The sequence below is a fragment of the Macaca nemestrina genome, chromosome 3, assembly GCF_043159975.1.
Source record: "Macaca nemestrina isolate mMacNem1 chromosome 3, mMacNem.hap1, whole genome shotgun sequence".
Taxonomy (NCBI): Eukaryota; Metazoa; Chordata; class Mammalia; order Primates; family Cercopithecidae; genus Macaca; species Macaca nemestrina.
The window spans coordinates 188,089,674-188,107,562 of NC_092127.1; the positions used below are offsets into that span (position 1 = coordinate 188,089,674).

Here is a 17,889-nt window from a genome sequence, read left to right on the forward strand (position 1 = left end):
AGAGGAAGAGAACCAGGTGCCTCAAGGATCAAAGGTGCTAAGGGCTGAGGAGAGAGGTTTGCCAATGGCCAGTTTTAATGGAGAGCTGCCTCTGTGTTTAAAAAACAAAAGGCCTATTTCCCAGACAACTACAAGGTCACTATTACTTAAGGAGGCTGGCAGGGCCCAGGACAATTAGGTCATAGCAAGGCTGCTGACAACACTGACTTGTACCAGGTGTCAGGATGGCTTCCAACACTGTCTAAATGGCAAACCTGTGTGCCTCCCTTCATCTGTTGCCGGGTGGCAGGCGTAGTGGTGCATGTACCAGGTGGATATGGGAGCCAGTTCTGGGGGCCTTGTAGGAACCCTGGGGCAATGCTGGGCCAGTCACTGGCTTCTGGTGGGCCTGTCAGTTTCTTTGGGGACAGATGTGGTGATTCTTATCCTTTTCTGCCTGACCCTGAGGCTGCAAAGCCACAGCTGGACTTCTAGCCTCTCACCTTCTAAGCAGTAAGCTGTTTTGGAGGTAACAATCTCTGGGTGTCTCTGTCTTTGTCACTAAAATGGGGATAGTAACAGTACTTAAGTAGTGGGGTTGTCAGAAGGAATACATGAGTGAATACATGTGAGTTGTCTACCAAAGTGCATGGCACACAGTAAGTTCTCGGTGAATGCTGTCTATCATGATTTAATCTCTTGGGTGTCAGTTTCTGGATATGCAAAGTGAGTGGTCAGATGCTGTGGGGACCACTTCTACCCTCTATTCGCAAACCCTAGAGGCCCACGGTGGCTTTCAGCCAGCTCACTCTCCCAGGCACTGGGAAAGGCACCCACAGCATCTTCTTCCAGAGCTCGCTGAGCCTCACCAGCTAGTATCTGTCTCTTTGTGGTCACACTTTGCAAGGTGCGGTGCTGAATGAAAGACCTGGTCTCCAAGGTCAGCACGACAGACAGGGTATCTAGATGCTTTGTGAAGACAAACCTGAACACAATCAAGGAAATTCTCATTTCCTATGGAATTGCAAAGGAAGGTGAGAGGCCGAGATGGTGGGTACAGTGGGCAGGTTGGGCCTTCCATGCATGGTGGTTGCCAGCTGCTGCTCTGGGCTCCCTACATTGGTCCGTCTGCTCTACGCTGTTAAGGTCTCTTACCAAAACACGATGCTTTCTCTCAGCTAGACGAGCACTCTCCCCCACCCTCCAACCATGGCAGCACAGCATCATGTTGAACAGCCTAGGACTTGGGAGCTATGTGACCTAGGGCTGGTGACTTAAGCTCTCTGTAAAATGGGGCCAGCAATACTCTCTTCCATATGGGTTGCGTAAATGAACATATGCTGACGGGCTCAGAGCAGTACTTGGCACATGGTATATGTCACATGTGTGTTAGGCAATATCATTTATTCGACTGTTTTATCCCATTTAGAAGTCAGTCAGACTTTTCAACCAAGCCCTGCTAAAAGGTTTCTAATCTGGTTTAATGGATACAAATCCACATTGTGAATATATTGTTACAGAAATCCTTTTCTAAGCTAATCCTCTTTAATTTTCAAAAGAAAATCACTCCTACAAAGGCCTTTGAGTATAAAATGAGGCCAAGAGAAGTATTTGTGTCACAGAGAGCCAAGAAAAGCTAACTGAGGAGCACAGGGGACCATCCCAGAAAGCCCTCTGGCCCTCATAGCTCAGGAGTCCCCTGCCCAGGCCCTTTCTGGACTCTTCCAGACGTGCTTTCTCTGTACCAAACCCCTTCGCACTCCTGGCTGTGTGACCCTCACCTCGATCCCCTGTGATCCCCATAATGCGCCAGTAGACGGACCCTGCCACCTCCTTCTGGTGGAAGCCAGCATTTGCTGTGCCTGTAAACCTGGAGCCTCCCCAGGGTCTGTCCAGCTCTCACTATGTGGCATTCAGATTCCACTACTCCTTGTTCTAGATCCATGAGCTGAAACTGGCAAGCCCTGCCAGCCAGCCACTGGGGGTTTCTACGGGCCTACCTCAGGGGACAGGGCCTTGGAAGATGACTTTCATGTGGATTTAAGAAACAGAAGCCACATTCATGTTTTAAAAAATTATCCCAAGGAGTACATCAATAAATGCAGGTGGTTTTACCTGAGGCAAGTAAAGTGACTGTGTTTTTAGAAAGGGAGGCATTTTCTTGATGGAAAATACCTAGTCCCTAGAGGAAGAGAACCAGGTGCCTCAAGGATCAAAGGTGCTAAGGGCTGAGGAGAGAGGTTTGCCAATGGCCAGTTTTAATGGAGAGCCGCCTCTGTGTTTAAAAAACAAAAGGCCTATTTCCCAGACAACTAACTACAAGGTCACTATTACTTAAGGAGGCTGGCAGGGCCCAGGACAATTCCAATTGTTTTGGAAAACAATTTGGTTCCACTCAGTCTGACCACAAACATCTGCGAACTCAAAGGCATTAATATATCTGTATCGTGAATTATATAGGGAAATTTATCGTGCAAATCATATAATACCCTGCAACCATTTTGGAATATGTAATAACTGTTCCTTTGGGTGAAACAATGAATTATATTGCTATATTGGGCTTAATTTATTATTGTACCCTGAGGAAAAATTCCGAAACAGTGATTATGAATTATGACCACGATTTGCTACAACATTTTCCAATTTAAAACCAACAGTGTTATATTTCTTTCTCTTTATTTTCAGAGTTAGGCCTTTTACATAAGATTGGAGTGAGTCAGACTATAAGATACGGTACTTACCTATTATTCCCAATTAAGAAAGAAGTTCACTGGACATTAATTAGCCTGTCATAAAAGTACTGAACATTACAGCCTTCTGCCCGATCCTCTTGCAGTAACACAATAGAAAGTAAGAAGTCTGCTGATTCTGATTGCTTTAGTCATTGATACCTCCATGCTGGAATCACCAGCGTTACTGAGAGTGTCTTTAGACAATGACTCAGGACAGTGGAATGAAACAGAAGCATGCTGCATCAACCTCATTGTGGGAAGAGGAGCCGTACTCTGATACATCAGTTACTAAATCACGTGCTGCACATGTGCAGGGCATGCCGCCTGCACAGACATGGCAGTATCTCTCTGGTGGGAGGGAGCCACCATTTGGTCTGCCCTGCCCTCTGCTGGGTGCTCTTACAGGTGCTACTGCATCCAGCACTTGAGACAATTCTGTGGGGTACTGATTCTGAAGAGATCACTGATGGCAGTGATTTCTAGCCTCAGCTTACAAAGACAGTAAGTGGTATAAATTCATGGTCAACTCTGTCTAGTCCCAAAGCCCATGTTCTTTCATCATCCCTCCGCGGGATGGGAGCGCCAGGTGATTGTGGATATCCTCACTGCCAGCCTTCCTCTTGTCCACCTTTCACACCTACAGGCTGCTAAGTCACATAGCTGCAAAGGTCAACATACTTAGCTCACCACTGCCTCCCAGAGAAAGGCAAAAATCCTTGGACAAACAACCCACACCACTGTTATTCTAGCTATTTCCTTTATGAAGAGTGGTGGAGTGCATAAAAAAAAAAAAAAAAAAAAAAAAAAAAAGAGAAAGAAAAAGAAAAAGCCCAACACAGAAGGCAAACTCTTCTTAAACACAAATGTATTCTTTCTTAATGAAGAGACAGAGCTGTACACATTTTTTCTCTAGCAAAGAAATGGGGCAATGGTATAATATTTGGGGAAATGACTCATTTCCACTCATAAAAGGATTTCATATAAACTGATGAAAACCTAAGAGATTTTTAAGAAACTTCTGCCATTATTTGGCTGTAAGATGGGAATATGATCCAATCCCTCTTTATGTTCCTTTGTGGGCTTCTCCGCCCCAGCCTCCCTCCAGTGGAGTGTACCCCAGCGTGGTGTCCACAACCCCTTCTCCTTTCTCGCTGTTCATCTTGTTTCTAGAGAGCCTCGCCCAAGCCCATGCTTCAGATATCAGCTGTAAGATGTCTCCCACGTGCTTTTCTCTAGCCCGAGCCCTGGAGCCCATAGACACCTCTCATGAATGTCCCACAGGTGCTTCAAACTCACACCTGTCTACATGAAATTCATCATCTCCTGCTCAGCCCCAGCCTGCCCACCTTCTGTGCACCCTCCCATGGCAGAAAGTGCAAGGTTCCTTCCTCATCTCACACTTCAGTGCAGGCCATTTCCCACGCCACAGCTCTCAACACTACCTTCACTGCCACTCCTGGCTCAAGGCCCTCATCATCTCTCAACCTGACTGACCGCAATGACTGCTTGGAATTCCTGCGGCTGTCTTCCTCTAACCACCCTCTACACAATGTGCACCTCGAGGGCCTAGCTCCCCCATTTGCTGGATTTGGTGAGCACTTAATTCAAGTCATAAGGTGAATTCTGGAACAGGAAAGAAGCTGGAGAGGAAGGCAAGAAACTTGCAGGGCAATTTAAGGTGTTTGAGTCATTTCCTTAGTTCAGAATTATTTTTGTCTATAAAGGATAAAGACAGCTCTGCTTAGTATTCCAAAGAAAATATCACAGGCTCTGAAGGAGAACCCCCAAAGCAAGTCTCAGGGAAGTCAGGACTAACAGTACCATCACTGCAATCAGTTTCAAGCTTCCAAGGCCATGATTTTAAAGGGGAAACCACTCATCTGTGTGGATAAATCTGTGCGAAACTGAATTGTACATGAAAGGCATATGAAAATGCTCTGAGCTCCAGCTGCCATCCTGCATGCCCTGACCCTGCCATGACAGCATACATGCCACAGTCCTTCCCTACTGATGGCACACGGGCAGCTGTGCCCAATCTCTTCCACACTGTGCAGGGAGAGGCTGTTTTGCCTCTTTGTATAACCTGCCACTCTGAAGGGTAAAGGAAGGGGAAACAGAATTTTTCAAGCACTGTGTTGCACGCACCTCATGGGCCAGCTCGCTCAGACTTTAGCCCCACCTGTGAGGTGGCCATTATTTGCCCATTTCACAGATGAGGGAACAGAGGTCCCAAGCAGTGAGAGGGCCCAGGGCTGCAACGATGAGAGGCCAGGTGTGGACTCCAGTCAGACGATGCACTGTTCCCACTAGGCTGTGCTGCCTTTTGGATTTTGGCTTTTGGCTTTTTTTTGCCTTCACTTGTTCATGTCATTTTTAGGAAAGAGATTTGGTTTCAGTCTTTTATTTCAGGCATGGAGAAGAATTTTTAGGAAAGAGATTTGGTTTCAGTCTTTTATTTCAGGCATGGAGAAGAAACAGGGGGTCCAGAGAGCAAGAGGATGCTAAGCTAGTCCTCTGCCCTTGGCAGCCAATGCTCACGAGAGCAGACATGTGGACCTGGACATCCCTGGAGGTCCCCAGCCTGCACCACTATGCTTACAATGACACTTCAGTGGGCCGGCGTGGCTGTTCTGACTCCTGCCTGGCTGGCCTATGTCAGTGTGCCACGCTGCTCCTATGCAGCAACACTCACCTAGACCACCAGAACCAACTGGAGAAAAAGCGCAGGGTTGGAGCCAGAGCTTGGTTCTGCTGTTTTACTGGTTCTGTGACGTTGGGCAGGGCTTTAGTTTTTGTGCATCATTTTCTTCAACTGCATAATAGTGATAATTCCTACTTGAGTGGATTGTCATGAAGATTCAACAGGACAACATATGCAAAAGGCTTGGGATAGAGAAGCCATTCATAAGTATCCATAATACTAGTAATAACTGAACACTAGAACATTCTAATAGTTATTACTGATGATTCTGTCTTACTGTTGAAAACAACCTATAGCTTTTATGTTATACTCATCAAAGTCACTCATGTATTCAACAAAGAATTCCCAAACACTGTTCTGGGCTCTAGGAATATGGTGAGGAAAACAAGACAAGATTCTGCTCTCACAGAGCTTGTGCTCTAGTGGGGATATGGGGGGAAAGCAAGTAGGGTCATGGGACACAGTATCTGGGAGCTGCTGCAGGTGGGATCACCGGGCCTCTCTGAGGGAAAAAAACACCTGAGACCTGTAAGACATGCCAGGAGTAGACAGAGAGAACTTGAAATTTCAGGTGGCATAAGTAGCAACACAAATGCCTCAGTCTGAGAGGCTCAAGGCTGGGGAAAAGACTGGATCCCATGCTTCCTCAACAGAGCTGTTTTCACGCTCCACTTCTTACCTTCTTGAGGGCTGGAAATCCAGCTCTTCCCTGATTAACTAGGGGATTCTGGGCAAGACCCTTTGCTGCCTTTTGCCAATGTTAAAATGAGATGCTAATGTTCCACCACGTCTTAGTGCAATTATTAAGAGTATCATGGATAAAATGAGAATCAAAAAGTTCTGTCCACTGCAAACTGCTGCACACTTAAAATGCTGTCACTTGCCAGGCAGAGTCACTGGAGGCATGCTGTGTGGTAGCCACATTCCCCACGTCTTAGGCACAGGACGGTGTCACATCCTAGCAGCTCTAGATGACATCTGTTCTCACACACAGGTAGCATATTCCATTTGGCTTCTGTCACACCAGTATCCAGATGAGCTGCACACACACTGCTGGACATGAGCTGGCAGGGGCTTGGCAGACCTATCAGTTTCCTTTTGAAACCCACCTAGAGATGATAAGCTAAGCAGCTGGAAACTCGAGGGCAGGTAACTAAAAGGAGGTGCTATCAGTAGTTAAGGTAAGATTTCACTTTTCAGTCATTATCTTACTTTTTTCACATTACCATAGCACTAGCAATTCAAACAATTAAAAAGCATCATAGTGGCATTTATAAAAGACCTATTTAGTCTAGACGACTATTTTACTGTTGTTGAAAAGACATCTATTATTAGTAAAATTCTTCCAAGGAAAAATTTATTCTTTAATTATGCTACTGCAAATTTAAAGCATATGAAAGGCACACTAAGAATTAGGAACTCAAATGGGAAAGTGTATATAAGATACACATTTATAATTTTTAAAACTCAGTATAAAAATCAGGGCAAGGGCATTGAGGATGAGTTTCTCAATGAAACAGTCTCATGAAAACCAGTTAAAAATAAATGATTAGGCAGAGAATAGCATTACCATTTGTATTTCTTCTGGGGATAACTCATCTTCACCTTTGCCATCTCCCCAGGTTCCCAATTCAGGTTGTGTTTCAGCCAAAATCTTTTCTGTTCAAAAAAAATTGAAAATAGAAGACCAAATATTCATTTTAGAATAGGCTGGCTTAGGATGTAATCATAACACAAACATGAGATGGAGCAGAATCTTACAGCTTTGTCCATATATGTCATGATCTCTGGGCTAATATTCAGGAACTGCAGACATGATTCTTTCACAACATTTAGGCTGTAAATTGTCTTTGTGCAGGCACATGCATGTGTGCGTGTGGTGGGGAGGGGACCTACGCACGGTTTCAATATTGCACCAATGTCAGCAATGGCTGCAAACTAAATGGACATTCTTCAGAATGAGTCTTAAAGTATGTTTTACTTCAAGACACATACACGCCTCTCTACTTGTAAAGACTGTAAGACATATTTTTAATGTAAAAAATACGTATGCATATACATGTATATATATACACACACACACATATATATATACAGGAAGTGATATACCGTTCCCCAATCCTATTCCTCTCCCAGAAGTTACTGCTTTGATGTAGCGTCATAGATTCTATCTAAACATATTCACATCCAAAGATATGAGTCCCTGCCTACCTATGAAATTCAAGTAATACACAGTTTTGTGTGTATGGTTGCTTTTCACACAGATATCAATGGTAACATACTGTTCTAAAACTTGCTTTGTATGATTTATTGATACATCTTGGAGGTCGTCCAAGTAGATCTACCTTGCTCTTTTAAGTTGCTGCATGATATTCCATCGTGAGGATACACTAGTCTTTAGCCATAACTACACTGACAGACCTCAGTGGTTTCAGACTGTTCACTGGGGTAATAATGGTACTGTGTCCCAGTCTGTGCTTTGTACACATGCTGGAGTGACTCTCTAGGACAGACACCTGGGCATGGAACTGCTGAATGGGAGCGTAGGGACATTTTAATCTGGAGAACTTTTTCATTATGATCAACAAAACATGATGCGTCCTCCATGAAGCACGTCAATACCACAGGCCCCTAGAAAGGACTGCTGCTGCCCAGGACGACAGTAAGAGGTCTGTGCAGTTCATCAGTGGGGTGGGGTTGGGAGCGGAGGGGAGAGGGATGGCAGGGATGGATCCTCGGGGGAGACTTGAATGAAATCACTTTGTGTCTGTTGTCTCAGTGGTGTCTCTGGGCTTATCAGTGAGCTTCCAAGTGCTCGAAGGCAAATACTGCTTCTTTTCCTTTTTTCCTCAATCTCAAGAAATTTCCTGTAGTCGACCTCAGCCCCATGAGATGGTGACAAGTCCAGATCTTTGAATAGGGGAAGAGAACATAATGATAGCAACAGGGTAGAGAAAGCTGACTAGGCAGGCCATGCCTGAAAGTTATGGTTATTTATTAGAAATATATCTTTACAAAAAAAGTCTCCATGTCATCCACAACTTAGTGCATGCAGGCTTTTAGAAAAATGGCTGTTTTTACCAGAAGTGTCATTATAGAAAAACATGTTTGTAAAAGGTTGGCTAAAAGTATCTTTAGAAATGATCTGGTATTTTCCTGAGATGACATTCTCTGGGTAGGAACATTTGTACTTTCATCTACCCCCCATCCCCACCTTACGAGCTGTCTCCTACTTGTCCTCATTATGGTATCCATTGCAAGCTTTTACTGTTGTTGATTTCTTTTTTAAGGATAAAAGCACCAAAATTAGAAACAGAAACCTTGTTCATATCTGAACTAAGCATAAATTAACTCTGAGCTAGAATGGGAAAGTTCTCTTAGCAGAACTCACACTCTACAGCATGCTCATTTGTGGCCATCAGAAGCCTTCTTGACAGGCTGCCATAAGGATCAGCTTGAAGCACAGCACCCACCAAGCCAGTCCTCTGCGCAGGCCACCCGTGCACCCTGGTGCCACAGAGGCAAGTCCAGACTCCCTAGTCTGGCATTCAAGGCTCCACCCACTCTTCCAAGCTTACTCCCACCTCTCCTCCCACTGACGGGCTTCACTGATCCCCAGGGGTCTTCTTTACTGACTACATTCCACCCAAGCTCCAGGCTTTCTGGCCTCTGAGCATTTGCTCATGCTGCTGCCTATGTCTAGAACTTTCTAAGCTTTCATTTTTTTTTTTTTTCAGGTCCAGACTCACTTTTTTTTTTTTTTTTTTTTTTGAGATGGAATTCCACTCTTGTTGCCTAGGCTGGAGTGCAATGGCTTGATCTTGGCTCACCGCAACTTCCGCCTCTTGGGCTCAAGTGATTCTCCTGCCTCAGCCTCCCGAGTAGCTGGGATTACAGGCATGTGCCATCACACCCAGCTAATTTTGTATTTTTAGTAGAGATGGGGTTTCTCCATGTTGGTCAGGCTGGTCTTGAATTCCGACCTCAGGTAATCCACCCACCTTGGCCTCCCAAAGTGCTGGGATTACACGTGTGAAACACCGCGCCTGGCCCAGACTCACTTCTTAGTGCTGCCTCCTCTTGAAGTCTCCCTGGCCCTCTGCCCTCTCTTGAGGTACTACTTACTTTCTCCCAGGGGCTAGAGTATTATCTTTCCCATCAACTGTGAGCTCCTTGAGGGCAGGAATCACATCCCTGAAACTTCCTGAGCTCCATTGTGACACCCAAACGAAATACTCATTGGAGCTTTCCAGATTTTGGTTTTCAGATTAGAGATGCTCAACCGGTAAGTATAATGCAAAATATGCAAAAATTTGAAAAAACTCCAAATCCAAAACACTTCTGGTCCCAAGCATCTCAGATAAGAGATACTCAACCTGTAATTTCTGTGACATGTCCAGGACTGTGCCTAGCATCTGGAAGACAAGAGTTAATAAGAACTGCCATGAGACTATGGAGAAGGATGCCACAGGGGACTCCCAGGTCTCTCCTGGCTCTAGCACGCCATCACCCTGTGATTCACGCAAAGAACCCTGTTCCACTCTGTCTCTCGGATATTGCAAACTATGCAGGCATCCGTATGTGGGGGTGCCAGCCAGACACACAGATCGCAGACATCCATGACCACATTGGGTATGTGCCCCCACATTTTCGGACTTCATGGAGACCCTGTATTTATTCTGCATCTCCTGTGCATCAGGAACTGTTCTAAGCCTTGGGCCGTCTAGTATCTGTGGTGACAGGCAGCACATCAATACAGATTTGCATTTTGTCCTGTTGGTTTGACTGGCTGTGAAAGGCCGCTGAGGTTGCACACTCTACCTGGGCGCAGGCCTGTAAGCTCAGAGCTGACATGCAGGGCACGGCTGCCAGGGAGGCAATGCTGCCTCTCCTGAGGCTGGCACACAGGGCTCCTGAGGCAGACAGATCCCGGCCTCACCCCTCTATAGCAGGCCCTTTCTCCTGCACCCCGCCAGCTCCCAGGTGACTGGGTGAAAGCACCTCCTGCCTCCGTGGCAGTCACGAAGATCAACTGTGACAGACACAAAGGCTGCCACCTCCTGCTTCCTTTGCTTTATGCAAATACAAACACCAAAACATGTCTGAGACTGTGCTACTTCGTTCCTGTGGTGTACTCTTGCCAACATGTCAAAAGGAAGAAATGCAAGGCAAGATATTCATCTCAATTCGTACCTGGATGTTCTTCAGTGGCAGGGTTTTCTTCAGAGTCTTTTGAAGGGCTCTGTGAAACTTTCTCAGAAGATGTGGATTCTCTTGTCTTTGTATTTGGTTCTGGTTCCAGCTTAGATCTAAAAATACATAATTAGCAGTCAGGTGTTTTATTTCCATAACAGGATTCCTTTTTGACAACAGAAGAAGTCACATGTGACCCTGCAATTTTGTCCTGTGCCCCCGTACTGGGGAGCAGTCACTGCTTCTGGGCCCAGTGGCTATCCGGACACACCTCCACTGGGGCACTTAACACTGGCATTGTTGCCTGCAGGGTAGAGATTGTGCACGCCCTCTGCATTTGCAGCCATGGCACAGTGACCAGCATGCAGGGGCAGGCTACAGTTGGTATGTGCTGAATATGCTCCATAGACTGACACCACACTCAACAAACCCAGGAAGCTGGATTGATGCTCACCCAGCAGTAGACACTAATGCAAAAAGATTGCTGAATATGTTATTAATTATAATATATAATACATATTATACATATATTCATATGTATATATACCCCCACACATATATACCCCCAACATATGTATACCCACACATACACACACCACACACATATATATACATGTATATACCCACACACATATATATACCCTCCCACATATATACCCACACGCACATATATACCACCACACACATACCCACACATGTATACACACAATATATATACCACATATATATACCCCCACACACATATATACCCCCTACATACACACATATCCTCTACAAACTTACATGCATGTATATCCCCCCACATATACACACATACCACATACACATATTCATATATACTCACCCACATACACACACATATATACACACACACATATACACATACCATGTATACACACCCACATACATATACTACACATATATACCCCCACTCACATATATACCCCCTACACACACATACACACCATATATGTACACATATGCATATATACCCCCCACACATACCCTTCCACACACACATACACCTACACACACATATGCATATGCACACACACTGATATATACTCCCACATGTACACACACATATACCCCCACATACACACACACATACAAACACATGCATATATATCCCCTACCTATATATATACACACACACATACCCCCCAACATATATACTTACACACACACATATATACCTATACCCACACGTGTACATGTTCTAAGTCACATCTTAATATAAGTGAACTCTGAAAGCACAAGTCCTTAAATACCCACTCGAAGGCACAGACTCACTTCAGGACTGAGTCCTCTGCACTTGGCATTCCCCTGCTTCTTCCCCACAGGCTCTTCCCAGGACATCATCTTCCTTCCCGCCTACAGGGCTTGGCTCAGTTTCACCTACTCAGAGAGGCCACCTGTGCTGACTCTTCTATCAAGGAAAGGCTGCCTCCCACTCCTCTGCACCTGTTTTCTCCATAGCAGTTATCACAGTCTATAATCTGTTTATTTATCTGTTGGTTGTCAGCCTTGCTCCTAGATCCCAGATTCTGGATTAGTGCCTGGTATTCAGTTTCATAAATATATGTTGAATGAATGAATGCATTATAAATACAAGTAAATGATTAATAAGAGAAAAAATTTTGGTTATGAAACAACGGACTTTGTAATAGCTTTGCTAGAATCTACATAAACACTATAAAATTATAGTCAGAGTGCTAAAAAGATCTAGGATAAATTCCATATTGTTAGGCAGAGAGACTATAATTAAAGGAACAATGTAAATGCATATTAGGGTGATATTACTAATGCCAACTAACATTTGTTAATGGCTTATATAGTGGACATTTTTTCTAAGCAATATATATGGATAAATTTATTTGATTTCGAATATCCCCATTAGGTAGGTACTAGTATTAACAACCTTTTAACAAAGGAGGAAACTGAGGCGTAGAGAAGTTAGGAAACTTGCCCAGGTCACAGTAAGCAAATGGCTGGGCTGGGACATGACCTCAGGGAACCTAGCTCTGACGCCCATGCTTATAACAACTGCTCCATGTGGGGTATATTCTACCCATCCTGGGCTGTGGGAAAGGACTTCTGTGGTCAAATCAGTCTGAGAAAGTTAGGTCAAACCTAGACAGGTGTTTCACTATATAAGTTTTCAGAGCCTTTAATATGCTCAAATACATTCTGAATTTCCAAAAAGGATGGCTTTTGCAAATAACCTGATTGCAGAGACTCTCTTCATAGAGTTTTTTGAGAGTAGTTTTCAAAAAAGATGATTTAGGAAATGCTCCTCTACAAAATTTAACAAAAACATTTTTCAAAAGTAACTGTGTTATCAATCTTTTTAATTGTTCAGGTTACTACAGCTGAGTCATAAAACTTAGTGCCTTGAAACAGTGAGATTTATTACTGATCAGTGTTTCTGGGGTCAGGAATTTGGGAACACCTTGGCTGGGTGGTTCTGGCTCTGCGTGTCTCAGGAGGGTACAGTTAGAAGGCAACTAGGGCTGCAGTCATCTGAAGGGTTGACCAGGGCTGGAGGGTTCACTTCCAAGGAGGTCACACACATGGCTAGCAAGTTGGTGCTTGCTGGGAGCCTCATTTCTTCTTCATGGAGCTGCATGAGTGTGTTACTGGTGCATGGCAGCTGGCTGCCTGCAGGGCTGGCAGTCTCAAAGACTTTGGTGGAAGCTTCAATGCCTTTCATAACCTTGCCTTAGAAGTCAGAAATCATGATCCTAGCCATATTCTACTGCCCAACGCATTCGCGATGGTCCACTAGGGTTCAAGGGGAAGAAACTCAGACTCCAATTTGCTTTCTCAATGGAGCAGTGATAACATCACTTTTTAAGAAGAGCATGTGGTATGGGATATATTTGGGGGCAGCTTTCTTTGGAAAATACAATCTGCTATTCTAAGTATCAAAATATGCACAAAGATAAAGTTATAAGGATATTCACCACAGCACTGCTTATAACAACAATAACAAAATGACTTAAATGTTCATCATAATGTACCTCATTTACAGTTGGAAGATACAATGAAAGAGACGATTCTACTTGCAATAGCCAAAACAAAACAAAAGATAGAAAACTAACAATATCAACAAAAACTTTAGAATAAACTTAAGCCCAAAGCCCATATGTAAAAAACCAAAAAAGACTTATGAAAGACACAAAGGAAAGAAAGGACACATCATTCTTGATAGAAAAAGAAATATAAAGATGTTAGTTCTCCCTAAGTTAATTTATAAGTGTAATGTGATCTCAATTAAAAAAAAAAATCACCAGGTCCCATCCTGAAGCTGGACAAATCAACTATGAAATTCATCTGGAAATAAGCAAGAATGGTCAGAAAAAGTGTAAACAAATATTGAACTCTAGTTAATGATATGCATACTAAAGTATTTAAGGGGAAGGGCACTGTTAGAAGTTTACTCTGAAATCTATTTTAAAAAGAGGCTAAATGAATATAGAATGATAGGCAGGTAAAAGCAGCATGTATAGTAAAATGTAAATGCTCAAATCTAGGGTATAGGTATATGGGCGTTCACCGCAAAATTCAATTCTGCCATATGTTTGAAAAGATTTATAATGAAAATATCATGAAGATTAGGAAGGGGAGGGAATAATAGCCAAGAAAACCCTAAAAAACCAAGTGTGGTATTAGGGCATGAAAAGATTGACAGACCAATGAATAGGATATAAAATTCAAAACCGGACTCAATTGCATATGTGTATTTAATATATGATATGGTTTAATAAGTTGCACTGGGATAATTGGTAGTTATATGAAAGAAAAAATGTTTTCCCTTTCCCTATACTATACACCAAGGTAAATTCCAAATGCATCAGAGATACACACATAAAAAAATGAACCACACATGTGAAAAAAAAAATGGGTGAACCAAGTGTGGTGGCTCACCCCTGTAATGTCAGCACTTTGGGAGGCCGAGGAGGGCGGATCACTTGAGGTCTGAGGCCAGCCTGGCCAATATGGTGAAAGCCTGTCTCTACTAAAAATACAAAAAGTAGCCGGGCGTGGTGGCACACACTTGTAGTCCCAGCTACTCAGCAGGCTGAGGTGGGAGAATTGCTTATACCTGGGAGGTGGAGGTTTGCGATGAGCCGAGATCACCCACTGCACTCCAGCCTGGGCGACAGAGGGAGAGTCCATCTCAAAACAAAACAAAACAAAACAAAGCACCATGAGTGGTGGGGGATGTTGACAGTGGCGAAGGCTATTGGTGGCGAAGGCTATTAGTGTACTGGCGGGTGGGGGGACAGTGAAGGGGGTATATGGGAACTCTTGGTACTTTTTGCTCAATTTTGCTATGAACCTAAAAACTGCTCTTAAAATAACAAGTTTATTTAAAAAAAAAAACAAACCCACCATAGGTAAAGTAAAAAGAGAAAAAGACCAACAGCTCTACAGTAAACTAGGCAAGAAAGTTCACACAAATGTAAATGGCTTTTAAACACATGAAAAATGCTCAATCTTCCTCATAAGATGATGCATATCAACAACTACACTGCGTCATTATTTCTTGCCTACTGGGACTGGTGAAAACACCCAAATGTGAAGACATAATGGGTGGGTCAGGCTGTCAAGCAGGGCACTTCTGTGTATTGATGGTGAGCGTGCCAAACAGTGTGACTCCTATGGAGGGGACCTTGGTAATACCCTGCAAATTAACATGTATTTAATCTCTAATCCAGCAATCCCACTTACGGGACTCTATCCCAAAGATATAATGATAATATGAAAAGGTTATTGATTATAGCAACTTTGTAATTCAATTTTAATATGGCGAAGGCCTAGGAAAAATCCACATGTCCATCAACATGGAACTGGTGGAAGACACTCTGCAGTACTATGGAGCTGTAAAACAGAATGTATACCTTTATATAGTGCTCTAGAGCAATCAAACAAGACGGGAAAAAGCATGTACAGAAGGGATCTTCCTTATCTGATAAACATGTACAAAATCTACAGTGAGCATCATACTTTAAGATAAAAGCCTAAGTGTTTTCCCTAGGATGAGGAACAAGGTAAGGACCTGGTAGATGTGAACAACAGAGGAACAGAAAACAATTACAAAATCATTTTATGAGGCCAGTATTACCCAGATTCAGAAACCTATGAAGATATTACAAGAAAATTAGATACATATCTTCATGAACATAAAAGCATCCTTAATACAAGCAAACTGATTTTAGCAATATATAAAGACAATAATGTATCATGACCAAATGGGGTTTAACCCAGGAATACAAAGTTGGCTTAACATTTGAAAATTGATCAATGTAATATATCCCCTTAACAAAAAAAAGAAAAAAGCCTACATGATCATTGCATTAGATGTAGAAAAAGCATTTGAAAAAGTCAAGATACCCTGATGATAAAAACTTTCAGCAAACTAGGAAAATAAGGTATGCAATAAAGGGATGACTCAGCAGGTTTGTGGTGTTCAAATTCTGCACATTCCAAGGAAAAAACTGGCCCTTGCTTGGCTCCTGGGAGATAACCTCTAAGCTCCTAGAATATCTTGTCTGATGACAGTATCTGTATACCTGGGGACATTCCAGATAGTTTATGCTAACAGTGTGATTTATGACTGGGGGCCTGGGCCACTGTATCAGTGCACGGCAGACACACTTGATGGCAATTGAAGAAATGAGGGCTGCCATGTGGAGGTTGCTTGGTGGGAGGATGGCTAAGTGAAGGTGCTATATAAACTACATTCTTTTTACAAGCAGCAGTGGTTCTCCTGTGCAGCCCACTGCCACTGGACTGCTCTATAAATAAGCTCCCCCAAATAAACTCCGTTCTGTTTGTTGGCTTGGGGTCTCTTCTTCAGCCTCTCTGAACCAAGTGCCATCCCCACTGAAGTTAACAGGGGTCTGACATGACAATCAATTTGACCTCTGGAGGGGATGGCGACTGAGTTAACTATGGCCTGCTATGCTAGCACTTCACATCGACATCACTGACCCCCAGTGAAGACCCTGAACACCAAGGCTCAGGTGAGCTTCCCTGATTGACAGTACATGGTGACACAGGTATTGGGAGTCACATATTGGGAGAATTAAGTGCGTCTACACTATTCCACTGGGAGAGGACAGCTAGAAGCTTGTACCTGGTCTCTCCTGGACTTTGTCCTATGTTCCCTTTAGCTTTGGTGATTTTAATCTGTATTCTTTCACTATAATATACTGTAACTATGAGTATAATAGCGTTTCTGAGTTCTGTGAATTCTTGTAGGAAATCCCTCAATAAGAAAGGAAATTTCCTTAACCTGATAAAGAACAGCTACATAATACGTACTTCTGTGACATACACATAAAAAAATGAACCACAAATGTGAAAACAAACAAACAAACAAACAAACATGGGTGCACTGGGTGCAGTGGCTCATGCCTGTAATCCCAACACTTCATACTTAATGGTGAAGTATTAAATCCTTGTCCCTTAATCAAGAGCAAGGAAAAGATGTCCATCCTAAACACTTCTATTCAATATGGTACCAGAGGTCCAGGCCCTAGCCAGTGCAATAAAACAAGAAAGGAACAAGAAATAAAAGGCATAAAGATTAAAAAGCAAAACTACTGTTATTCACATATGGTATGATTATGTAGGTAGAAAATTGATAGAATTTACAAAAAAAGGCCGAGTGTGGTGGCTCACGCCTGTAATCCCAGCACTTTAGGAGGCTGAGGCAGGTGGATCACCTGAGGTGAGGTCAGGAGATCAAGAACAACCTGGCCAACGAGGTAAAATCTCGTCTCTACTAAAATACAAAAATTATCTGGGCATGGTGGCGGGTGCCTGTAATCCCAGCTACTCAGAAGGCTGAGGCAGGAGAATTGCTTGAACCCAGGAGGCAGATGTTGCAGTGAGCCAAGATGGAGCCACTGCACTCCAGCCTGGGCAACAAGAACGAAACTCTGTCTCAACAACAACAACAACAACAAGAATTTACCAAAAAAAGCTACTAGAACTACATGTGAATTACTCACAGTTGTACACAGATCAATATACAAAAAATGTATTTCTATATACTAGCAATGAGAAACTGGAAAATAACATTAACAAAATGGTATCATTTATAAGAGAATAAAAAAATCCAGGAATAAATCTAACAAAAGATGAGCAAGATGTCTACACTGAAAATAACAAAATATTGCTGAGAAAAAGAAATTTAAAAATAAAGTCAAAGACAGAAATAAATGCAAAGATATACTATGTTTGTGGATAGATGTTAAGATGCCCATTCTC

At 43.1% G+C, this 17,889-nt stretch overlaps 1 protein-coding gene across 5 annotated transcripts in view; it reads right to left on the reverse strand.

Moving 5' to 3' along the window:
- LOC105465850 (syntaxin 18) overlaps nt 1-17,889 on the reverse strand; it is a 124,438-nt gene that overhangs the window by 8,096 nt on the left and 98,453 nt on the right. For all 5 annotated transcript variants that reach the window (XM_011714483.2, XM_024787914.2, XM_071093872.1 and 2 more), the window contains 2 exons: nt 10,606-10,721; nt 6,983-7,071 (listed from right to left, as the gene is read on the reverse strand). In XM_011714483.2, the coding sequence (XP_011712785.1) occupies nt 6,983-7,071; nt 10,606-10,721 (205 nt within the window). The remainder of the gene's footprint in view (nt 1-6,982; nt 7,072-10,605; nt 10,722-17,889) is intronic.